The 26806-nt window shown below is 43.9% G+C and overlaps 2 protein-coding genes across 4 annotated transcripts in view; one reads left to right on the forward strand and one right to left on the reverse strand.

The window, feature by feature from the left end:
- LOC117463656 (neural cell adhesion molecule 2-like) overlaps positions 1-26806 on the forward strand; it is a 74489-nt gene that overhangs the window by 37110 nt on the left and 10573 nt on the right. The window lies entirely within an intron of this gene.
- LOC117463657 (low affinity immunoglobulin gamma Fc region receptor III-B-like) lies at positions 437-18319 on the reverse strand. Its single transcript, XM_071206522.1, is given in 11 exon segments — positions 437-951; positions 1535-1624; positions 2855-2950; positions 10453-10548; positions 11262-11399; positions 11705-11944; positions 13001-13213; positions 13216-13257; positions 17390-17428; positions 17602-17712; positions 17880-18319. Coding segments are annotated over 10 exon segments (1026 nt in total). The 5' UTR covers positions 17627-17712; positions 17880-18319; the 3' UTR covers positions 437-904.

The raw sequence follows: 26806 nt of genomic DNA on the forward strand, positions 1-26806 counted from the left end.
GGCACAAAGCAGAAAGTTACCAGCATATTACAACAGCTTTTGGATCAGACAAGGAAGACCACAGAAGGAACATTCATTTTAAGCATCCTTATGCAAGGACTACTATAAAGCAAATGTGTATTTTGGTGGTTGGTGTAAATGGTGGAATCCTCAACAGAAGGATCTAAAGAAATTGTATATGTAATTATAATTGTATAAATGAAGAAAGATGGGACTATATGAAGCAGAATGTGAATACGTCTGTGTACTCTGGTCCGCATTGCTAAATATTGTGATTTCTTTATTGCAGGTCCCATGCTATCGTTTATTATTATTATTATATTATGTATATTATATTATTATGATGCGCCGCTTTCCACCTTCTTCTCCAGTAGGACTCGGGTGAGGGTGGTTGCACTTTTCCTTTTCCTTATACATGTGATGTGTTGTGTTTTTCTTAACCGTCAAGTGGGAAAGAAGTATTTTTTGATACTGTTACGTTTGGCTGTGAATAAGAAATATGAAGGACAGACCATCTATTGTATTTATTTTGTTTTTTTAGAAAGGGGCAGGTCACATAAGATTGTTTTCTTCTCCCTGCTCCTTTTCGCTCAATGGCGTTTGTAGAGACATGTTTTGTTGGCAATTATTGTACATTGGGTTTCGCGTACCATGAGCGGAACAAATACAAATGAAAATAATGGAAATGAAATACTTAGTCAAGCAAATTGTGTGACAGAATTAAAATATATATTTTTTTTTATATATCTTTAGAGTCGCTTTAGAGTCACTACAGAGTCACTATAGAGTCACTTTAGAGTCACTATAGAGTCACTTTAGAGTCACTATAGAGTCACTTTAAAGTCACTATAGAGTCACTAGTAAAACAGAATAAAAAGATGTCCAGAGGAGTTCTTCTTCAGGTTTACTTCAGAGACGAGTACAGGACGTCCGGCTCGGGGACGATCTCTGCTAAAAACAGGAGAAACTTAATTAAATATACATGCAAACAGGAAGTCACTGCTTTAATAACATAATATTTATATCTGCAATCATTTAGAACTGTGTTTCTGCAGAGCTGGGCTAACTGAACTGATTTAATCTATAATAGTTATTCAATATAAGGTATTATTTGGTGAAATAACAAAATTGCAAAATTGTAAAACTTTAATTTGTATAACAAATATTTGTCTTTATTTAACATGTATTATTTAGTATGTTTTTATACTAAAAGCTTCATGAAAGACTTTATTCTGAGCTCATAATAATTAAGTCATACATTGTTAATCATTTTAAATCCCAGTATTTAATAGATTTTTTTTTATTTATAGTTTTTTTTATCCGTTTTAATATATTAATTTAATATATGGTGTATACAAAGTTTACATTGTTATGTAAAACTCTTTTTGTTAATATCACACGGTATATGCATTTAAAGGAATATTTTAGGAATGACTCTTTTGCTCTTTCTTGTGTGAGTGTTCAGTGGACGTTGTTAGCTTAGCTTAGCATAGTGAATGAAAGCAGAGGGAACAGTTAGCATCTGTTGGTGTACCTCTCCTCCCGTTTGTGTTGATCGTGATCTCTCCGTAACAGACGTCTCTCTTCTTCTTCACCTCAGAGTAAACTGCAGCTGGATCGCTCTCTGCACGGTGAAACACATCATCAGAGTTACATGTAATATAATACATTTAATAAAACAATAATAAAGCTGCTATGGTTTAACTGTTCATGAGATCAGCACTTCTCTGGAAATGAGCCTGCTGTGTTTTACAAGCAGAGTGAAAAGAAACGACAAACTGATCCACGAGACGGGGGGTAAACACAGAGCGGGAATGTAGGGTGTAATGTCGGTGCTTACACTATTGATTTGTATTTCTTAGAATTTCATTAGAAATGTAAAAACTCCTTTGTTTACTTCCTGAACATAGTGACATCACTATGGAACACTCGTGCTCCTACTGGCTAGCGCTCCAACACATTGTACCTGATGAACGTGGGGGCGGGACATCTCTAAGCTGGTTGACCAATCACAACAGAGCCGGCCAGCTAACCAACCAGAGCAGACTGGGCTCTGGTTTCAGACAGAGGGTGAGAAGAGGTGCTGCAGCACAGGCAGCATGAGAACAATAAAGAGCTGTTTGAACATTAGAGCATGGAGACGTGTGAGTGTGTGTTTCTGCACAGAGTTGAAACGTTGTTGAAACACTTTGAGCTCCGACACCTGCCGGCCCTATTGCCGCTCTCATTCCCGCTCTGTTTACCCTCTGTCTCGTTTAAAGAAAGATGTGAAAAAGTTGTTCTTCTTTACACTTCTGCTTCTTGGAAAGCGGAAAATAGCTTCAACAACTGCGATGGAAACTTAGCAACCACAGCTGCTAGATTTCATCAGGAGATGTGACATGTTGACCAAAATGAACGTGTCGGTACGTCAGACAGACTACACATGTGTGCATGCATGTGCAACTACAATTATATATTGTATGTAATCAGAGTGTTAGTTTGAATATTTATAATTTACTCATATTATTGCTATTGTTATTAACAGTCCTGCAGTGCAGCGTGTGCAGGTCAACACGTCTGAAGAGTGTTCCATCAGAAAGAGGAAACTGGATGAGCTCAGAGCTGCTAGCTGGTGTTAACCACAAGGTACAGCACACACGCTCTAATCCACTGAACTACACCTCACTACAGTCTGAAACCTTAGGGACCAGTAAACATTGACTTTATAGATTGTATTCCCTACTAAAAGATCCTAATTTAAGAGAATATCTTATTTTCCGTGTCCTCTTAAGGACTTTTATTCCGGATGGTCCTCAGATGGATGTAAGAACAAGAACACACACACACACTGTCCCTCAGAACCAATCATTACCTTGGCCCTGTCGGCTCTTTTTGATTGACTTCTTCCGGCTTTGGGATGTTTTGACATCGCTGTATATGACGTCTTCTCCCATTTCCACTTCAGCGGCTGAAATAAACATGTAACTTGATTAATATCGACTTTTAGGACAATATGAAAGAAACATTTAAAATCTAAAATGTTCATGTGAAACGATCAAAAGCTCACTAATGGATGAACATATTGGGCATTGAGGTGAGATTACAAGAATCTAATTCATAAATATACTCATGATTGTATATTGCAGGAAACTTGGTTATTAGGGTTGAAAGATTCTAAATTCTAAATTCTAAATCTTCATCTATTTGCGTCTCTTTTTAACGGTCCATTAATCAAAACATGGAATATAAGTATCATCACTGAGCGATCAGAACTCGCGACAGGGCAAGCAAATACAGACAACACACGACGTAGCTTTACGTAGCAAAACACGGAGATATGCTCACCTTAGCTGTACTCTGATCAACAGTTGTTTCAATGGCATTCAAATGAGAAAAGATGCGGCTGAAGGTTACTCCATAGGTTAATCCAATGTGTCACTTTGAAAAATTATTGATAATAATTGATAATCCATAATAAAAATGTATGCACAAATCGGAGAATAAATATTAGCTGCTAATGGTAGCCACCAGAGTGTGTCGCAGCTCCGGTTTTTGCTACGCGTCACTCTCACTCCTTATTTGGTTACGAGTGTGTGTGTGTGGAACTTTCCGAAAGGGGGCCAGAGACAGGCCAAATCCACCCAATTGACCCTAGAAGTGGGGTTTTTTGCTAAACCTCTCAAAAAGGTCACATTTCACTTGTTTTGCATCGATCTTGATTCAGGGTACTTATTATATGTTATAGTTTGGATTCCTAAAGCTGTTAGTCTACCATCCCATCATCCTAGGGTAGTTTTCACTATAAGTAAAACTGATTTTTGGACGGACACTATCATTTACAGTTTTTTACCATGTTCAATCTGAATTTACTTTAAAATAAAAAACATCTATATTGATTCTGACTCTTCTACATCCAACTCACAGATTTATCATTACTTTGAGAAAAAAGATTATTAATTTTCCCCTTTTAGAATATATGGTCATTTGTTCTGGGAATGTCATTTTCGAGCCTGAGACCTGAAAACAGGCTCGGGGCTGAACACCTAAAACACACCTCTACATTATTTGGGATTAAGTGGTGGAATACATCAAATTATATTCAGTATATCTAACTATTTGTTTCGTATTCCCGCCGGCAAAGTATCAACGAAGCTTACATTATACAACTGTAATGCAATAAACAGACTGTTTAGCTTATGGTGATCAGCAGCCCGATGAGCTCATTCTCTCAGTGTGTCATCAGGAATACACACACACACACACACACACACACACACACACACACACACACACACACACACACACACACACACACACACACACACACACACACACACACACACACACACACACACACACACACACACACACACACACACACACATCATTTAAAGAAGAGTTTTTAAATCAAATGATTGGTTTGGAATACACATCTTAAAGTAAATAACAATAAACAATAGCCCTGTAAGGCCCCCGGTTCTAATGTTACAACATTATTTGAAGCTATCCTAAAAAAGTCAGTAAATGTTTTTGTTTTTTTAAAAGACTACATTTACATAGTCAAACGGTTCTTTTGTTCAGCCTCACGATGCTATTGGGTAGTCAATGTGTTATAGGTCCTGCCCTCTGGAGCAGACACGCCAGGGTTCTGGGCCCCATGGAAAGATATCACATTGGGCCCCACCACCAGGCCCAGGCCAGCAACCAAGCACAATGCTGTAACCACACCTCCAGAACCCAACCCACTCATTGATGCTTTAAATGACCTGTACAGGCTTGCATCCATCTTGTAGTCCAATACTAACTGCACACTATTTACTGACACTGAGCGGTGAACATATAACACTGTGCAGACTGTAACATTCTGCTGCAGTATAATTCACTATTTGATATAACATTCCTGACAATAGATCTCAATAGTCATCTTTTATGGTGTATGCCTTTTTAATAATAACATTTTTGAATGGAACATTCTCAACACGAATGCATAAATCCAAATAAATATAACTTAAATATGTGGAAACATACCGTGTTTGAAATGTGTAATTGAATATGAGATGTTAGCTTTTTGTTTTGATATATATATATTTAGTATTCCAGTCTCCCTTCAGATGTGTGGCATGGCATTCAACACAATGCTGCTCACTTCCTTCAGTTGGGAGAAAAGCTGGTTCAGGTTCAGCCTTATGGGGGGACAGGGCTGCTGAGCCTAGAGATGGATCTGTTGGTCCTGGCACCAGGGCCTCCCCTGGTGCCAGGACCAACAGATCCATCCTTACATGGGACAACTGATTTAGTATGAATAGCTGCTAAAAATGACATTACATTGCATTTAGCTGACGCTTTTATCCAAAGCGACTTACAATAAGTGCGTTCCTGCATTTCCTGCAAAAATGTACCTGCATGTATTAAATGTCAGCTAAAAGAGCAGTGAAATTAAAAACCTCTGAATTTTCTGTGAAGATATTAACAGAACTTGATGTCAGTTTAGTAAAAGACATAAGAATTATTATTTACAATGGATTAAGCTTAGCTAACAGACACATTTCCACCACTCATAGACCACACACCCTTTCTTTGAAAAACTGGGTGACTACTGTCGCCCTTTAGTCCCTCTCTCTCTTCTCTCCTTTCTTTTCTCTTTGAAAGCCTGACTTTGTGAGTCGTTGAGACATGTTCACACGTAAGTACTAGCATCCCTGCTCCTCACATGCTCTCACTCTCTGCTAGAAAGTGCCATTATCAATATAACGTGATTAATGTTAATTATTGATGAATGGTAAATGGTAAATGGACTGTACTTTAATAGCGCTTTATCCAGTCTTTAAGACCCCTCAAAGCGCTTTACATACTATGTAATATGAATGATGAAAGCTTACTTAAACATTTTTTCTTAATGTTCTAAACATTTTTAGGCCCCTGTAAGTCACGGGCCCTTAGAATCGTCCTAACTTTTCACCCCTTTACGGCGCCCCTGCCTACATTACCCCTCGATTCCACCGGGTCCGTCTGCGTCGCGGTTTTGGTCCGGCCTCCTTCGGTGTCATACCCCTTAATCATTTTTTTCTTAATGTTCTAAAATTGTTTGGCCCGTGGTGAGAGTGTTTGGGGTGGCCAATAGGGTGGCCAGGATTCAGCTGGCCACCCCCAGCTCCGCCACTGCCCTCCCCCTGGAGCCAGGACCAACAGATCCATCTCTAGGCTCAGCAGCCCTGTCCCCCATAATGCTTTGCCGTCTTGCCATGCTGTCCATTGAAAGCCAGTTGGCTCGAAAGCTGGACTTCAAGGACTTGATCAGTGACTTTGCCGGTAAGAAGGCTAGGCGCTGGGCTCCTGGTGAGTAAGGCTGAGCCAGGGCTCGTGATAACTGTTAAAGGGCGAGGCTATGGTAACGGTATTGTATCCCTACCTGATCACTACACACCAGATGCATGATGAGAAAAAGACTGAGAACAGGTAATAGGCTCTGATTTAGCACCATCAGGCCTTTTCATTTCCATTTCCGTTTTGTTGTTCGTTTACACTTTAATACCCGCTTATTTTGTAGTTGGTATATTTAATAAAATAATCTGCTGCTTATGTTAATTTTTGTGTTATAGCATTTTAAAAATGATAATATTGGTGTTAATGTTCACTTTATTTTAATTTAAGAAGCCATGTATATTTAAGTTATATTTATTTGGATTTATGAATGTTCCATTGAAACATGTTATTAAAAAGGCATGGACACCATAAGAGGTCTATGGAGAGCCGCAGCGACGCGTCCTAAAACCTGGAAGTAAGCTGCGCATGGGTTCCTTCGACAAAAAGCAGGATGTCTCCATAGGGTTTTGGAAAATAGCTGGAAATAAGGGCTGTGGTTGAGATAATCGGATAATCTCCACATGTCTACCCTACTTTTATCATTTTTCTAATCATAAATCTATTGATTAGGGTTTTCCGTCACTGTGGCACTCTATTGTCAGGAACGTTAGTGTTATATCAAATAGTGGATTCTACTGTTGCACGTCTGCACGGTGTAATATGTTCACCGCTCGGTGTCAGTAAATAATGTGCTGGTGTTTAAATCCCTGGCGGCGCCCCTGAATGCTGTGTCTCCCCTACTGACCTTAAGGGAGACACCACAGGTGAACACAGTCAAGTGTGTCTCTAATAACGTCATCACAATCTGTATTATCTTTTCAATTTACACACGGCATCTATTGCACGTCTGTCCGTCCTGGGAGAGGGATCCCTCCTCTGTTGCTCTCCCTGAGGTTTCTCCCATGTTCCCTTTAAACTGGGTTTTCTTTGGAAGTTTTTCCTTGTACGATGTGAGGGTCTAAGGACAGAGGGTGTCGTATTGTCATACTGATATTCTGTACACACTGTGAAGACCACTGAGACAAATGTAACATTTGTGATATTGGGCTATATAAATAAACATTGATTGATTGACAATCGCCACTTTGATATGCAAAGGCGTTAACTAGGCCTGATTAAAAGCGCTAATCTGCATGCAGTCACCAAGGCGGATAAAACGAAAGACACATCACAACTTCCCCAGATAGTTACTGACGTCCAGTCACTATTTAAATATGCAGATTAGCTTTACATCTAAAGATGAATTCGGACATGCAGTAACACGAACACCATGTACTGTATATGTGTTCTTTGGAAGTTTTCTTTCCATTCGAGAGAAAGAAAACTTGAAAGTACATGAAGAAGTGATCTTTTAGCTGTCATGTCCTCAAACAGTGACTTCTTCATTTGGATTGTTGGCTGCTCTTTTGTTTGAGGGTATTCAAATAAATTGTTCAGTAAGTCAGACGTGCAACTATATTTAACTTTTTGTTTTAAAACATTTTTCTATAAATGATTATGGGAAGTGCTCTTTCGCTCACTTGAGCTCCCTTCCCCAAACCGCCTGTGCGTCCCTGATGACATTCATAACGCTGCTATGGTGTGACTGTTCATGTACGTGAGAACCATGAAAGGCGTTCTTCTGAAACAGGAAGATGGGCGACCACAGAGCTGCCCGCCCCGATTAAAATACACGGGGCGTTGGAGAGAAAAACCCAAACGTCTCGATGAGATCAGCACGTCTCTGGAAATGAGCCTGCTGTGTTTTACAAGCAGCGCGGAAAGAAACGACAAACTGACCCACGAGACGGGGGGTGAACACAGAGCGGGAATGTAGGGTGTAATGTCGGTGCTTACACTATTGATTTGTAGTTCTTAGAACTTCATTAGAAATGTAAAAAGTCCTTTGTTTACTTCCTGAACATAGTGACATCACGCCACACTGCTTATCGGGCGTTTGGCGGACATCGGGATCACTGGTACTGCACCCTCATGGTTTTCGTCCTACCTCACAGACAGGGAACAATATGTCCGTCTCAGCACCCACCGGTCAAGCTGCTCCACTGTCTCACATGGTGTTCCTCAGGGGTCAGTATTGGGTCCACTCCTGTTTATTGTCTACCTGCTCCCCCTTGGCACTATCCTCCGTCATCATGATGTCCATTTCCACGGTTACGCCGACGATACCCAGGTCTACATTTCCAGCAAACCCAACACTGCCCTCCCCCCGACCTCTCTCACCAACTGCCTCCAGGACATCAGGAGCTGGATGAGCAGGAACCTCCTAAAACTCAACGGCAGCAAAACCGAAGCCCTGCTGGTTGGCACCAAAACCACCCTCTCCAAAACCTCCTCTTCCCCTGCCTCCAACCTCATCATTGATGGCCACTCCATCCCCTTCTCTGGCCAAGTCAAGAGCCTTGGTGGCATCCTGGACAGCTCCCTCTCATTTGCACCTCACATAAATAACATCACCCGGACTGCCTTCTTCCACATACGCAACATCTCCAGACTCCGCCCATCCCTTTCTCAATCGAACACTGAAGTCCTGGTCAATGCATTTGTCACGTCCTGCATCGACTACTGTAACGCCATCCTCTCAGGCATACCCACCAAGCTCATCAATAAACTACAAATCATACAGAACTCTGCAGCCCGGATCATCACCGGCACCAAGGCCTCCGAACACATCGCCCCCATCCTCATCCAACTCCACTGGCTCCCCGTTCAATCCCGTATCAACTTCAAAAACCTACTGCTCACTTACAAAGCCCTCATAACCTGGCCCCCCCCTATCCTGGCTGACCTTCTTCAGGAGTACACCCCCCTCTCACTCCTCCTCCTGCTGTCTGCTGACCGCCCCCACCCCACGCCTCGTCACCATGGGTTGCTCGGGCTTTTAGCTGCACTGCTCCCAGACTCTGGAACTCCCTCCCCCCGCACATCCGACAGTCAGACGCAACCACCTTATTCAAATCCCAATTAAAAACCCACCTGTTCAAATCTGCCTACTCACTGTAGTGCCCCCCATTATATGTTTCATTTGTGTCCACTTGACTGTCTCCTCCATGATTTCCTGTTTGTGTTTTTATCTTGTTCTGTTGCCTCTTAGCTTTTATTTTATTTATTTTTTATTTAGTTATTTTTTTATTTTTAAATTGTACGGTGTCCTTGGGTGTCATGAAAGGCGCCTAAAAATAAAATGTATTATTATTATTATTATTATTATTATTACTATGGAACACTCGTGCTCCTATTGGCTAGCGCTCCAACACATTGTACCTGATGAACGTGGGGGCGGGACATCTCTAAGCTGGTTGACCAATCACAACAGAGCCGGCCAGCTAACCAACCAGAGCAGACTGGGCTCTGGTTTCAGACAGAGGGTGAGAAGAGGTGCTGCAGCACAGGCAGCATGAGAACAATAAAGAGCTGTTTGAACATTAGAGCATGGAGACGTGTGAGTGTGTGTTTCTGCACAAAGCTGAAACGTTGTTGAAACACTTTGAGCTCCGACACCTGCCGGCCCTATTGCCGCTCTCATTCCCGCCCTGTTTGCCCTCCGTCTCGTTTAAAGAAAGATGTGAAAACGTTGTTCTTCTTTACACTTCTGCTTCTTGGAAAGCGGAAAATAGCTTCAACAACTGCGATGGAAACTTAGCAACCACAGTTGCTAGATTTCATCAGGAATGTCGACATGTTGACCAAATGAACGTGTCGGTACGTCAGACAGACTACACATGTGTGCATGCATGTGCAACTACAATGATATATTGTATGTAATCAGAGTGTTGCATATTTATAATCTACTCATATCATTTCTATTGTTATTAGCAGCCCTGCAGTGCAGCGCGTGCAGGTCAACACGTCTGAAGAGTGTTCCATCAGAAAGAGGAAACTGGACGAGCTCAGAGCTGCTCGCTGGTGTTAACCACAAGGTACAGCACACACGCTATCATCCACTGAACTACACCTCACTACGGTCTGAAACCTTAGGGACCAGTCAACATTGACTTTACAGATGTTATTCCCTTCTAAAAGATCCTGATTTAAGAGAAAATGGTCTTGTTCTTAAGTGTCCTCTTAAGGACAAGAACTCACACACTGTCCCTCAGAACCAATCATTACCTCGGCCTCCTCGGCTCTGTCCGGTTGGCTTCTCCCGGCTCTGGGATATCTTGACATCGCTGTATGTGACGTCTTCTCCCTTCTCCACTTCAGCGGCTGAAAGCAAACACAAAGGACCAAACATTACTTTGACTTTGAACACAATTTGAGCACAAAGGAATATGTTAAGCATTGTTTTGAGTTGTCCTTGTCTTCAGCAGACAGTTGGTAATTAGGGTCAAAAGCACTTACATTGTAATATATAAGTGATATATACATATATATATATATATATATATATTAAAATGCATTATGAATCGAACACTAAACCTCAAATGTTACAGACACACATGCAATGTTTGAGTGTGTTAACTGTCTCTGGGATTCACATGTTGACTGAAGAAAGAACCCAAAACTAAACATTTTTTATTTAATTGCAATAAACATATAAAAATGATGCAGAATTTCAACTTAATATACCTATTGTTGTTCATTCTGAGTCCTTGTTTTTCAGGTCAGTCCGTATGATGACACATGTTTAAATATTTTCTGAATGGAGATCGGGTTGTTCTGAGCTATGCTAAGCTAACATCGTAGCTAAATGTGCATCTATTCGTGTTTCTTCATGCATTAATCAAAAACATTTATTACGTTTGGATTCAATAACATCTCTTTCTTAATTAAGACGAATTATGTGTTCCGTGTTTTGCATAATTTTACCAGCTCCAAATGAAAACGGGATTCTTTTGGTTTCAATAAATTCCCCTGGAAAATGTGTTTTTAAATTGAGCTTCTGCACAATGTGAGACTTGTGTCGTTCTGTGTCTGACCTTCAGGTTTCCTTCGGGCGCATCGTCGCCCCAGAACAACCAGAGCAACCAGAACCAGCAGAACCAGAACAGAGAGGGATGCAGCAAGAGGAAGCATCCAAGAGGAAGAGGAAGAGCTGGTAGTGGTGGTGTGTTTCTCTAAAAAGAACAAACAAATAATTAAAAGCACAGAAATAAAAATGTCACCGTCCATCTTGATCTGTTTGGTATTCGTGTTTCAGGTTGAAACAGATTGACAGTAATTCCTGATATTAGGCTTTACAGCAGGAATAAGTCCCAACTGAATTTAGAATTATCAAGATTATTTTATTTTATGGCAGATCATTTTCTGTAATAATCCAAAATCCAATGGAGGAATCCCATTGGATGTTTGTGAAAGGCTACATGTGTATGCTATGCTACAGAAATACAACGAGTCCTGAAACCAAAGCAAAGCTCCTCACCTGAGACAGACAGCCGGCTCTCTGGAGACGCTTTACTCTGGACTCTACACGTGTAGAGGCCTTCATCAGACCTGGAGACATGGAGGAGGGTCATGTGACCATCAGACACATTCCTGATGAAGACGCCATCTTTGTAGAAATAAGCAGAGGGGGGGTCGGCCATCTTTGTTCTGCAGGTCAGAGTGACGTCATCTCCCTCCATCACAGGGAGGGCAGGACTCTGCAGGATCACTGATCCACCTGAACACGGAGCCAGATGGAGAATGAAGGTGATCAGTAACTTACACATGGCAGAGATTATGAATGAACCCACTACCTGCCAAGTGAGGCTGTTGCGTAGCTAACTGAAAAGCTAACGTTAGCACGCTGAAGTCTGAAACGCCCTGTAGAACAATGGTCTTTACTCACGTTAAAATACACTTTACAAAAATAACGTAACAAACCTCACAAAGTATCAGTTATAACGACTTTGGACAATGTGACTATATGGCGTCAGTTAGCTTAGCATACGTAGATCCTTTCCTCAATCTGAACTTCATCAACTCTGAAACTCTCCATCCAGACCTTCACTAATGATTAGTAACATATAATTAAATAAAAGAGCTTTTGATAATAATATCCATCAATATTAATAATTAATAACTAGGGAAATAGGAGGGATTTTTAAGCCGTTCCACACGGTTTAAAAAGACTTTATTATATATATGAGTCCAGTGAGAAGAACGATCATTTATCGTCTTACCATCCAAAGCTAACTCTATATTTCTGACCCACTCGAGGTAAGATTTAAGAAAAGAAGCGTTTTCTTCACGTTTCTTCCATGAATCACGTCTGCATTCATTTTGTGTTAAAACATGAGGTTGAATTGATATCAATGTTTTTTCCTTTCTGTTCATTTCAGCTTGTTGAAATAGGAGAAGACGTCACACCATCAAATGATCACAAGACCTGCAACAGCCAATCAGACGGAGCCAAGGTAATGATTGGTCCTCAGGAATGTGTGTGTGTGTGTTCTTTGTTCTGATATACATGTGAGGACCGACCTGGAGTCTCAGAACAAAAGAGGACACTTTCAAAAGTGCATTTTTATTAAATTATGAAAATATAGAAGAAAATAAACTGTATAAATCTGTGTTAGTCCCTAAAGTATGAGACTGTACTGAGGAGTATCATAGTGGATGATAGTGTGTGTGAGAATGTGTGTTCTGCACCCTGTGGTTAGCACAGCTTCCTCTTTCTGATGAACTTCTTAGAGTGTTTTTAGTATTGATGAGGAAACAGAGAGGCTGATCTTACCGGAGACGGTGATGGTGACGGTGTCACTGGTGGATCCCCCTGTGGACTCACACCAGTACTCTCCACTGTCCACAGGGTCAGTGTAGCCGATGGCACAGGAGGAACCAGCAGGTGTTCCCCAGTCGACTCCACACTCAGCTCTGTTCCCATAGCTCGTGTTTCTCCTCACAGTCCATCCCTCAGAGGCGTCCTCACATCTCAGAGAGACACTTCTCCTCCGAACACCTGAGAGCTGCTGGGAGTCACCGTCAGACGAGCTGTGGGGAGTTGTTGGATTCAGAGTCAAAGTTAGAAAATAAAACCCGTCCAGAATAAAGTTCCCAGAGCTTCTTTTGACCGGTTACGCAGCGAGCTCTCATTCTCTCAGGAGCGTCTGCTGCTCCGACCCTCATCACGGAAGAAGGGAAGCTCGACTCACGGACACGCTATCAGAGTCACGATGTGGACTGGTGCAATATTCAAAGTGCAGTGAGCGCCATGTGTGCTTAGGTTTAGTGACCTCTTTATCCTGAGGGGAAGAACACCTGCAGTTCACCCCAGAGGCCGAACACACAACAATACAAACAACACATTGTGTTTACAGAGTTATTTTAAAGCTGCCCCGTCTCTCACGCGGCCAAGTCCACTGCTGTCCATGGACTCGTCTTTAGTTCAGATCACAACAGGCCCGACGGCTGAACCCGGAGTCAAGAGCAATTCACCTTCTCAACGTTTCAAACAGAGACAGAACAAACATCTCCAAACAGACAGACCATGTAGGGTTGGGTCCTCTGATGCGTACAGAGTTCTGAAAGGTGGGATGGGTGAGGGTCTCGTGAAGGGAAGCAGCATCTGGTTGCTATGACGCAGATGGCAGCAGACACTGGAAGAACCACTCACATGTATTCATAGATCTGTGAGCTTTACTGACTGCAGGCGTTCAGGCGTCAGAGTGTTCAGAGACAGTGGTTTCATGACGTTACCCAGGGCCGCCCCTCTCTACAGGCCAATCACGCAGGCCGCATGGGGCCCCGCCTTGCGCAGGGGGCCCCGCCCAGAGGGCCTCAGCTGCTGTGCGCAGTTCTCCGCGCACCCGCTGACACGCGAGAGGTGACAAGGGGAGCACGTCTGTAACCTGACACCGTTGCAATGAATCGACATCTGACCAATCACGGCTTTGATACGGCCACTAGTGCAGGTGAAGAGATGTCGGTGAAAAGACAGTTTCAGTCCGGAGCGAGCAAGAGGGAAAAAACAAAACATGAAGAACCTAGAGCATCACTGGAAGGTGGGTTATTGGATGAGTCAAATTGCCGATTGCCATTAAAGCATCAGCTGCAACTCACGACATGCAGAAGGCGGTCTCTGCAGAGCATCAGGCCAATGGAGATGCAGTTATTTCCAGCATTCTTTATTTAACATTCATTCAAGTCTGTGATGCCTTTTATCTGATAATGTACAGGAGGAAGAGTGATAAACTGTCTCAGGGCCGGCCCTCGGCATAGGGACTATAGGCGAATGCTAAGGGCGCATCGACCCATAGGGGGCGCCGAAAATTGTGGAGAAAAAAGAAAGAGTTAGAAATAAAAAATAAAAAAAGTTTTACATTTCATAACAACACAGTTTCCCGATTTTCGATCAACAAAGTACATCTTATTATCTTATACTAACAGAACTACGCCTATATTGCGTACAGCGCCCATGAACTATGGCACACCCCCCAAATTGAACTGCCCCAGAAAAACCAGAGGTTTATGTGAAATTGTTCTTTTTTTGAAATAATGGTTTTAGTGTGCAATTATAGGTTTTAATTTTGTATTTGTGTTCATTTAAAATAAATCAAACTCCCAAAAAACGTACACAGCTTCTGTGTGCTTTTATTAACATTGGAATGTACTGTGTAAGCGGCCGCGGGGGGGGGGGGGGGGGGGCTTTAGAGAGCTCTCTCCTGAAAGACTGAGAGGCTCTGATAGCCTCAGCTCAGTGAGGTAAAGGCACACCTCTATATGATCATTCTAGTTATACAAAAATAAGAGAACAGGTGAAAAACAGGTATAAAATACTGACAGTACAAACAAGTTGTTATTAATAAACAAGAATAGAGTTTGAAAGGGGAGTGATTTGTAAAATATCCATAAAGAAAAAGAAAATCTGCTTACAGTTCTGTTTCATCTGGTGTTGAGAGATGTATCCATATCTCCTAATGTTGCTCTCAAAGTGCACCAGATTGATGCTTTTAACTTCAATATTAAAAAACAAAAGTCTTCACGGGGGTGCATGCCCCCGGACCCCCCCTAGAGGAGGTGAGTTCCCCCCACTTAAATAGTGAGTGTCTGCATTTGGGGAGGGGGGGGGGGGGGGGCCTGACTGTCTGTCTAGTTGGCTCGCATAACAGTTCAAGTTTACAGCCTAAAAAACATGGAGCATTTGTTCCCCTTTTATTCATTTTTATGTCAATTTGCACATTTCATGGTGACGCTCAGCCTCTCCCCTTAACTCCTAACAGTCATCGTCATGGTGACGCTCAGCCTCTCCCCTTAACTCCTAACAGCCATCGTCATGGTGACGCTCAGCCTCTCCCCTTAACTCCTAACAGTCATCGTCATGGTGACGCTCAGCCTCTCCCCTTAACTCCTAACAGCCATCGTCATGGTGATGCTCAGCCTCTCCCCTTAACTCCTAACAGTCATCGTCATGGTGACGCTCAGCCTCTCCCCTTACAGTAACTCCTAACAGTCATCGTCATGGTGACGCTCAGCCTCTCCCCTTAACTTCTAACAGTCATCGTCATGGTGACGCTCAGCCTCTCCCCTTAACTCCTAACAGCCATCGTCATGGTGACGCTCTGCCTCTCCCCTTAACTCCTAACAGTCATCGTCATGGTGACGCTCAGCCTCTCCCCTTAACTCCTAACAGTCATCGTCATGGTGACGCTCAGCCTCTCCCCTTAACTCCTAACAGTCATCATCATGGTGACGCTCAGCCTCTGCCCTTAACTCCTAACAGTCATCGTCATGGTGACGCTCAGCCTCTCCCCTTAACTCCTAACAGCCATCGTCATGGTGACGCTCTGCCTCTCCCCTTAACTCCTAACAGTCATCGTCATGGTGACGCTCAGCCTCTCCCCTTAACTCCTAACAGCCATCGTCATGGTGACGCTCAGCCTCTCCCCTTACAGTAACTCCTAACAGTCATCGTCATGGTGACGCTCAGCCTCTCCCCTTACAGTAACTCCTAACAGTCATCGTCATGGTGACGCTCAGCCTCTCCGCTTAACTTCTAACAGTCATCGTCATGGTGACGCTCAGCCTCTCCCCTTAACTCCTAACAGCCATCGTCATGGTGACGCTCTGCCTCTCCCCTTAACTCCTAACAGTCATCGTCATGGTGACGCTCAGCCTCTCCCCTTAACTCCTAACAGTCATCGTCATGGTGACGCTCAGCCTCTCCCCTTAACTCCTAACAGTCATCATCATGGTGACGCTCAGCCTCTGCCCTTAACTCCTAACAGTCATCGTCATGGTGACGCTCTGCCTCTCCCCTTAACTCCTAACAGTCATCGTCATGGTGACGCTCAGCCTCTCCCCTTAACTTCTAACAGTCATCGTCATGGTGACGCTCAGCCTCTCCCCTTAACTCCTAACAGCCATCGTCATGGTGACGCTCTGCCTCTCCCCTTAACTCCTAACAGTCATCGTCATGGTGACGCTCAGCCTCTCCCCTTAACTCCTAACAGTCATCATCATGGTGACGCTCAGCCTCTCCCCTTAACTCCTAACAGCCATCGTCATGGTGACGCTCAGCCTCTCCCCTTAACTCCTAACAGTCATCGTCATGGTGACGCTCAGCCTCTCCCCTTAACTCCTAACAGTCATCGTCATGGTGACGCTCAGCCTCTCCCCTTAACTCCTATCAGTCATCGTCATGGTGACGCTCAGCCTCTCCCCTTAACTCCTAACAGTCATCGTCATGGTGACGCTCAGCCTCTCCCCTTAACTCCTAACAGTCATCGTCAGGGTGACCACAACACAGAGAAATACTGAGAGCAATGTGCGCGTAGTTGGTGATGCATTGCTGACAGAGGGAACTACGTTTGAATACAGATTTAAGAAATATCAGTCTTTGGAGCATGTCAAAGGCATGTGTTGTCTCGACTATATTACAATAATAAAATAACATAGTATTTATACAATTAAATGTTTCACTCCTGTCGGTTGGGGGCCTCACCTCACAATGTCGCTTGGGGCCCCAAGTTGGCCAGGGGCGGCCCTGGCGTTACCAAACACTCAAACAGGATAAATGTTCAACACCAAATAAATGTAGCTTTGAAGCATCCTTAGAAAGAGAAAGTGTGTGTGTGGAAGAGAGAAACAGCAGCAGGGTTCCCGTGAGAACCTGAAGGGTACTGACCTGCAGCGTCTGCTGGGCAGCAGAGCAGGGAGCTCAGCACTGCAGAGGAAACACAGCACTGTTAGTTTGAAGTTCTTGCTTTCAGACAGAAACACCAGTCCTGCCTTCAGGACAGACGTTGCTTCAGAACATTCACCCCATTGGCTCTCATCTATCAACAGATCCTTCATCCCTCCTATCTGGAAGCATGACATGTGTGCAGGGTTACTCACGGAGCAGGAGAGAAGTGTCCTTCATTCTGCTTCTTGGTGCAATGAGATCAACTCTTCTTCTTCTTCCTCTTCTTCTTCCTCTTCTTCTTTTTCTTCTTCTTCTGGTGCATGCTGGGAGATTTTGGAGTGTGAGAGAAAGAGAAGAGCGAGACTTTTGTGTTATATTTTCCGTATAACACAAAACCACCACCTTTTGTGTGTGTTTATTTTGGTGTAATGGCTGTTCCTTTAATATTTATTTATGATATGTTTATCCGTGGTGGTTTGATTCGCTTAACTCTTCGTGCTTCGCGGGGTGTTTGCGGGCTTCTCCCGCCGGTGTCTCGCCGGCCGGCGTCTGACGCCATGGTAAATGGGGAGTTTGCCAAACTCACGTGGAAGCACGGCATTAAAATCTCAGCCGGCTTCCCATGCACTGTGGAGGAGATCGGGCTGGCTGTGGGAGAGCAGGTCGGGCACGGCAGCGCGTGGTGATCTTTCTGGATCAGAAGGTGAACCGCGTCATCGAGACGGGCATCGCGGGGAGAGAGATGTTAGTGCAGGTTCAGCCGCTGATGCTTCTGTCTAATGTCCCTCCCTTCATAACTGATGAGCTCCTCCAGTCCGCAGAGAACTGTCCAGACACGGGACACTTGTGTCTCCAGTGAAAAGGCCTGGATGTGAGTCTCAGTTACTGAAACACTCAGCGCACACAAGTATGATACTAACAATCGGAATGCGGAGCTTAACCTCCGTTTTTACGTTAGTAGATGATTATGACTGTGATGTTTGCAACATCATCAGTTATGAAGTGTTTTGGTTGTGGGAGGAGGGGCACACCGTGAATGCCTGTCCGAGGCGCGGGGATCCGGCTCCGCCTGGTCCGGATGACGCGCATGCTGGGCCGTCCGCGGCTGCGCCGGGACCACCGGCTGTGCCAGGGCCGGACTGTGTAATGGAGCAGCAGGTGGCTGCTGCTCCATTACACAGGGAGGGAGGGGTGTCACCCACGGTGCGGTGGTGGGGGGCCCCCCTCCGGTGGCGGGTGCTGCTGCTGACAGCAACGCTGCTCCTGACTCCTGAGCAGTCGGCGGTGGCGCGAGTTGTGCCGTCTCGGACGCGGAGCGGGCGAGGGCGCGCTGCACAGCGCGGTTCTGCTGCTGTGCCCGGCTTGCGGTGCGGTGGTGTTGCACAGGGTGTGGGTGATTATGTCCAGGACAATGAGGTGGTGGTTTTGTGTGAAACAGAAGAAAAGGGGGGAAAAGATCAAAAACAAATGGTGAAAAACCCCTGAAATAATGAATGAACCAGAAGGTGATTTGGAAAAAGAAAATAGGGACAGGTGAAGTCAGTAAAACACAGGAGGAGGATATAGAAACACATTTGGACAAAACAGGAGAGGAGAAGAACACACGGGTGAGCAGGTGGAGGAAGAGGAGGTGGAGGAAGAGGAGGTGGAGGAAGAGGAGGTGGAGGAAGAGGAGGTGGAGGAAGAGGAGGTCGCTGCAGGAAAGACAAATTAAAAAAAGACTGCTATAAACGCAGGAGAAATAAAAAGGATGTACCAACCGGTGCAAAAAGCAGTGAGTGAGGGAGTGAGGGAGTGAGGGAAAGGAAGGAAGAGAGCAAAGCAGTAAAGTAGGGAGTGAGGGAGGGAGGGAAAGGAAGGAAGAGAGCAAGAACAGGTGAGAGTGGGATGGTTGAGTGTCTGGCAGCGAGGTGCCAGGTCTTTTGAGCAGGAGCCAACACAAACATGTACTCGGCTGAAATGATGAATGACCCGGTGCAGACAAAAAACCAACATCACGTAATCAGTGAAGAATATTCCAGACTCGTCCGTGTTCGTGTTTCAGCAAGAAGTCGTGATCCGGAGAGAGCCGTCCGGGATGAGCTGCACGGTTACAGACAGAACGGTTACTAAAGTGAGGAGGCAAACGGGTGATTTTAAAAACCTCTGTGTTTAAGTTATTTGTTTTTCTTTTTTCTTTTAACATCTCACTCGAAATGGATACTTTAGAGCGGGAAGTTGAACTAAATGGAGCCAGAGAGGAAAGAAAGAGGGCTTTCATATTTCAGACTGCAAATATCAAACATATCGATGTCCTCTTTTTACAAGAGACGCACAGCGACGCTTTTAATGAGACGGACTGGAGGGGGGAGTCGTTTTGAACCACAACACCTCCCAGCTCACCTGTGTGGACCCTCCCTCAGGCTCACCTGTGTGGACCCTCCCTCAGGCTTACCTGTGTGGACCCTCCCTCGGGCTCACCTGTGTGGACCCTCCCTCGGGCTCACCTGTGTGGACCCTCCCTCAGGCTTACCTGTGTGGACCCTCCCTCAGGCTCACCTGTGTGGACCCTCCCTCAGGCTCACCTGTGTGGACCCTCCCTCAGGCTTACTAGCCCAGATACAAAAGAAGTTGGTGGATTTCTTTTGGGAGGGTCTACTGGGTGCCACAGGGGGTGCTGTTTGTATCCAGAGAGGAGGGGGCAGGGCCTGATGCACCTGGCCAGCCGAACAGCCACTTTTAGCACAGAGGTATCTAACCGGCTGGTCTGGTGTGGAGAGATGTGAGCAGCTGCATCCTGCGGCGCGTGAGTGACCTGGGGCCGGAGGCTGCTCTGCTTCTACCTGATGGAACATGTTGAGGTGAAGTGGGCCACCTCCTCTTCATCAGGGTGTTTTAATGAAGGAAGAAGTCCAAAGACTGACTCTGCGCTGGCTGTCAAAGAGCCTCTCATTCACAGAGCCTGTTGGACGTCAGCAGCAGCGAAACGCCCGGCCTGACGGTGGCGCTGTGCCGATCCAAGACCCTGTGCCTTCAGCAGCTGGTGGATGCAGTGAGGCCGGAGCTGAGCGATGCCCGGGCCTTGGGCTCTCTGCTGGGTCTGCACTCTGTCCGGGTGGCCCAGAGGACCCTGCGACTCCGGAGCCAGATCCTCTCCCCTGATGGCAGAAGACTTTTAAGGAGCTACGCACAGGGAAGAGCCAAGCCGGACCCAGCAGACCCTTTCCCCGAGATCTACCTGAGCCCAGGGCTCGGAGAGCTGACCGGCCCCTGCTCAAGGTCGCAAACCAAGGACAAATGACCACCCACACAGCTGACACAACACAAGTGTGCTGAAGGACGGGGCCTCCGCGGTGTGGAGCAACAGGCTGGGTGCAGGAGGAGGACCAGGCCCACAGTGGAGAATCTTACACGGAGCCATCGCCTGTAATTCTTTTATCTCCATTATTAATCCTGCTGTTTTAAACAAGAGTCCATGTTGTGGTTTTAGAGAGACTGTGCTCCATGTTCTCACAGAGTCACGAGACTCACGGGTTCTTCTCTCTTTTAACATCGGCTTCTAGTCTTTTTAGAATAGCTTTTACCGAGAGTGTTTTTATCATGGGGGCTCCGTATCAAAAGACGAGCAAGGAAAGTGGCAGCTTCTGAATTTCCTCTCTGGCGAAGCAAAAATGGCGATTTATTTAAGCAGGAGACACAGGGTGAGAAAGAGAAAGGGGAAGAGGCAAAGCGACCTGGCTGTAGCATCAGAGCCAGACTCTGGAGCATCGTTTTTATAAACACATCGGGACTTGGGCGCTTTTACACAGCGTTGGTGCTACGAGGACATCGTGTGTTCTGTGGATATTTTCTAAGAGATTTTCAAATCAAACTTCTTGAGAGGTGAATCGATGAACCACGTGGCAATAACTCTGTCCGAGGCTAAAAAAGCATTATTTACATCTTTTTGTTTTGCTCGATCAAGAACAGACAGTAACTACTTCATGTACTGAAATACTTCTGTACCTGAGAGAACTAGTATGTGTGTGTAGTAGTACTAACCACAGACTGTGTGTGTGTGGTGGAGCCAGGGGCGGACTGGCCATCTGTAGAATCTGGAGAACCACAGAACGGCCGGTCGTCAAGGGCCACTGAAGGCCGGCCCTTTAAAAAAGAGAAGGGATTCGACGCCGCGGCAGACATGGAGAATGTAAAAACATGGATACAAATCAAAGAAAACGAAAAGAAAGAGGTGGAGCAGAGAAGGCAAGAGAAAAAAAAGTGAGGTCACTCGCAGGTGAAGCATATCAATGTCGCAAATTGACAGACCTTTTAACCCTAACCCTACAAGCAGGGCCGTTTCTTCCTATAGGCAGACTATGCAGATGCATACGGCCCCCGCGGCCACTAGGGGGCCCCCCAAGCTGAAAGTACTTTTTTTTTATCCAAAAAACAAAAGAAGTATAATTCATACACACAAAGATGAACAAAATGAGTAGAAGCGGGAGGGCTGAAGCGTATCTTATGGAAAGTAGCCCTCCTCTGCATCATCCTAATACAACATCGGCATTATTGCATCAAAAACGTATAGAAATGAAGGAGTACAAAGAAATAAAGAAAACAGGAGAACAAATTAAACAAAAGTTAGGGCATAGCACTATCTTTTTTTGAAAATGGAAATACTATATATGTACTTGGCAAATGAATAATAATAATAATAATAATAATAATAATAATAATAATAATAATAATAATAATAATAATAATAATAATACATGCATAATTGTATATAAACATTGTGAACACTTATTTTCAAGTGACTTTTTTTACATTCGTATGTTCACGCTGTGGTTTGGAACTGCTTTTGAATGTTAGTAGGCATTTCTTATGGAAAATAATCAGTACTGTTTTAAGCTGTACTATCTCAACACATTTTAATAGATTGAGTTTTTTTAAATATGGGAGTTGTGTGTTCATATTTACCAACACCACAGACTATTCGTAATACTTTTTGTTGGGATGTTATTATTTTTTGTAGATTTGTTGAGCACGTGTTTCCCCATATTTAAAGGTAAGGGAGAAATAGACTGTTATAAAGAGTATCTTTTCTTCAAGAATGTTCTTAGTATGATACAAAATACTACAATTTAGTCTGTACATAATTTATACGGTGCTTCCAATTGAGTTTTTCGTCAACAAGCAGTCCTAAAAATGTACATGCACTAACTTTCTCTATCTCTGTATTGCAAATCCGTATCATGCAGTCATTTCTGCTCTCAGACTTTGTATTGAATAACATGTCATTAGTTTTGGCCACATTAAGGAATCATTCATTAACTGCAAACCAGTTACATAGTATTTCCAATTCTGCATTCACAATTTTAACAAGATTGCCAAGATTATGATGGGAGCAGAGAATTCAAAGTTCAGGTTCAGCCTCAATATATTTGGGGAGAATTCAAATGAGCCGTCTTTATTTGTAGACAGCCGAGCCCCCTCCTGTGTTCGCTGTGTTTGCTTACACATCAATGTAGGATATAAACACGACTAAACTGCAAAGATAGCAAAGCTGGGGGTGGGTTTTTGGGTAAATAAAGTCCAAATCATCGTTGGGCTGTCAGCCAATGAGTGACGTCTGAGGAAGATGAAAAATTTAAATTAAACATTGTTGAGTAAATGCTGCATCTCCTGCATTTATTGACATAGAGGAGCCTTATTGTTTACCTTTTTAATATCGTTTTTTGTAATTTTCAATTGCTTGGTTTTCGTGAAATTAGCCTGTTTTCCTATTAAAGTGTAACAGATTGATGCATCTCCACAGATCATCTTTAAGGCTTCGGAATCCCCCCCATTGTAGTTAAAAAACTGTAAAAACTAGGGCCCCCAAACAGCATCTTGCATAGGGCCCCAAAAAAGCTAGAAACGGCCCTGACTACAAGCACTATCAGACAGAGTTGAGCTGCTGGAAGAACCAGCTCAACTGGCACATATACAAGTGCAGGGAAAGAGCAAGAGGTGGGTGAGAATTATCCCTTGAACTCAGTGGTGTTTTCTCCTGGAGGCCAAGGGAAGCCAGGCTTCCCCTGTTTTTCTGGATTGTAGTTATAATTGTAATAAATAAATAAAAACACTTCGTTTAGTTTCGGTAATTATTCTGCCGGCCCATCTCTCCCCCATTCTCACTGAGTATTTTACAAAGAGTGAAACAGCGCCCCCTATATGTTATGGTGAAACAGTAGATTGCACTCTCTGTTGCGAGAGGAGGCTAGCCGAAAAGTATGGAAGCAAACAAGAGACAGAAGTATTTGAATTTTATCAGACACCGAATTTATAGCATTGAAAATAATTACTTTGAAAATCATGTATCTGAATTTTTTGCTCCGAATTTACCCATGTGAAATAAAAATGTAAAAATTCAAGTAAAACAAATTTGAATGTTCAAATTCAGATCCCAAAAATTCAAGTTAAAAGAATTCGAATGGACAATTTTGGTGTACACAATTCGACGTCCAAAATTGCGATGCAGCATCATCCGGGCTACTCAGACAGGATAAGCAATCGAGCCTGAATGCAATCGAACCGACTTCTGGCCTTTCAGAGCACGGCTTTGTCAGTCATGTGATCACAACAACCCGGGAGAAAATTACGGAGAACAGTGGGGGCTCGGGTAAGTAGTCAGTTTGTGTATCTTACATTAGCTAAATGAGTGAAGTAGCCTTGTGCCTTGCTGTTAGCAAGCTCTGTAGTTATCATTAATTGAAGTGAATCACAACGTGGAATCAATTGAGGATATCACAGATGCCCTTGAACACAACAAATATGCAGTAGGGATTTGTATAGATATTAAAAAAGCTTTTGACACAATCAACCATGACATCCTAGTATATCAATTAGAAAGGTATGGTATCAGGGGTATAGTTTTAGACTGGATTAAAAGCTATTTAAGCAATAGACAGCAGTATGTAAAGATGGGAAATGCTGTTCTTCATGTTTGTACATTGCTTGTGGTGTCCCCCAGGGGTCAGTGTTGGGTCCTAAATTGTTTATACTGTACATCAATGACATCTGTAGAGTATCCAATGTACTGAGGCTAGTTTTGTTTGAGGCTAGACGATACAAATATATTCTGTTCTGGGGGGAATTTAGAACATCTAGTGGAGAACATAGAAAATGAAATGCACAAATTAAAAAACATGGTTTGACAAAATAAACTTGAGTAAAACACAATGAATGCTGTTCGGTAAACGATAGTACACAAATGCAAATACAAATAGATGGGGTTGAGATTGAAAGAGTCCATGAAGTTAAATGTCTTGGGGTAATAATAGACAACACAATAAGTTGGAATTACACATAAAACATGTACAATCAAAGCTGTCAAGAAGCATTTTCCATACTAAACAAAGTAAAACGAGTTCTAGATCAGAAATCACTTGGCATTCTCTCTGTTCACTAGTCTCACCCTATCTGACTGACTGCTGAATCTGAGGCTATAACTACAACAGTTCAATACATGCAGTATCTATCTACAGAAACAAGCCATACCAAATCATTCACAATGCCAAATACCTTGATCACACTAACCACATTATTCACTGCAGTCAAAATTATTAAAATTCACAGACCTGGTAGAATTCCAAACTGCACAAATCATGTTTAAGGCTAATCATAGCGTTTTGGAAGCATCCAAAAAGTATTCACTCAACGAGTGGGGGGGATATAGTTCAAGGAGACAATTTCAATTCGAAATTCACAGGGTCTGTACAACCAGAATAACATTAGTATCTCAGCCTGTGGAGTGAGGACTATGGAACATTGTGAACGTGGAGTGAGACGATGGAGCAGTGTGAACGTGGAGTGAGACGATGGAACAGTGTGAACGTGGAGTGAGACGATGGAACAGTGTGAACGTGGAGTGAGACGATGGAACAGTGTGAACGTGGAGTGAGACGATGGAACAGTGTGAACGTGGAGTGAGAGTGGAACAGTGTGAACGTGGAGTGAGACGATGGAACAGTGTGAACGTGGAGTGAGACGATGGAACAGTGTGAACGTGGAGTGAGAGTGAACGTGGAGTGAGACTATGGAACAGTGTGAACGTGGAGTGAGAGTGAACGTGGAGTGAGACTATGGAACAGTGTGAACGTGGAGTGAGACGATGGAACAGTGTGAACGTGGAGTGAGACGATGGAACAGTGTGAACGTGGAGTGAGAGTGAACGTGGAGTGAGACGATGGAACAGTGTGAACGTGGAGTGAGAAGGTGGAACAGTGTGAACGTGTAGTGAGACGGTGGAACAGTGTGAACGTGGAGTGAGACGGTGGAACAGTGTGAACGTGGAGTGAGACGGTGGAACAGTGTGAACGTGGAGTGAGACGTGGAACAGTGTGAACGTGGAGTGAGACGATGGAACAGTGTGAACGTGGAGTGAGACGATGGACAGTGTGAACGTGGAGTGAGACGATGGACAGTGTGAACGTGGAGTGAGACGATGGAACAGTGAACGTGGAGTGAGACGATGGAACAGTGTGAACGTGGAGTGAGACGAGATGGAACAGTGTGAACGTGGAGTGAGACGATGGAACAGTGTGAACGTGGAGTGAGACGATGGAACAGTGTGAACGTGGAGCGAGACGATGGAACAGTGTGAACGTGGAGCGAGACGATGGAACAGTGTGAACGTGGAGCGAGACGATGGAACAGTGTGAACGTGGAGTGAGACGATGGAACAGTGTGAACGTGGAGGAGACGATGGAAGTGTGAGGAGTGGAACAGTGTGAACGTGGAGGAGTGAGAGAGTGGAGCAGAGTGAACGTGGAGTGAGACGGTGGAACAGTGTGAACGTGGTGTGAGACGGTGGAGCAGAGTGAACGTGGAGTGAGACGATGGAACAGTGTGAACGTGGAGTGAACGTGGAGTGAACGTGGAGTGAGACGATGGAACAGAGTGAACGTGGAGTGAGCCGATGGAACAGTGTGAACGTGGAGTGAGACGATGGAGCAGAGTGAACGTGGAGTGAGACGATGGAACAGTGTGAACGTGGAGTGAGACGATGTCCAGACATGAACCAGTTCAGAGGAAATACAGAGAAATTATTTTCTCGAGGTCCAGGGATGGGGAAGGTGTTTGACTATGTGTACGTGTATATGTGTGAGTATGTAGGTGTGTATATGTATGTGTGCATATATGTATATCAGTGTGTGTATGTGTATGTATATATAGTATATCAATCAACAGGTAAAGCAGATTAATAATACTAATAATATCAATAATAATGCATACAAATGATCATTATTGCAGATTATAGATTATAAATAAATCATTTAGGGACAAGGGGGTGAGATTAAATAAGTTATACTTCTTCTCACTCCTTTGCGAACACTAGAGGTGGCACTGTTTATGTTGCTAATGCTGTTGTTGTTGTTGTTGTAAATGTAATTTTTTGTTTTGATTTCTCTT

This window comes from Pseudochaenichthys georgianus, chromosome 18 (assembly GCF_902827115.2).
Source record: "Pseudochaenichthys georgianus chromosome 18, fPseGeo1.2, whole genome shotgun sequence".
NCBI lineage: Eukaryota > Metazoa > Chordata > Actinopteri > Perciformes > Channichthyidae > Pseudochaenichthys > Pseudochaenichthys georgianus.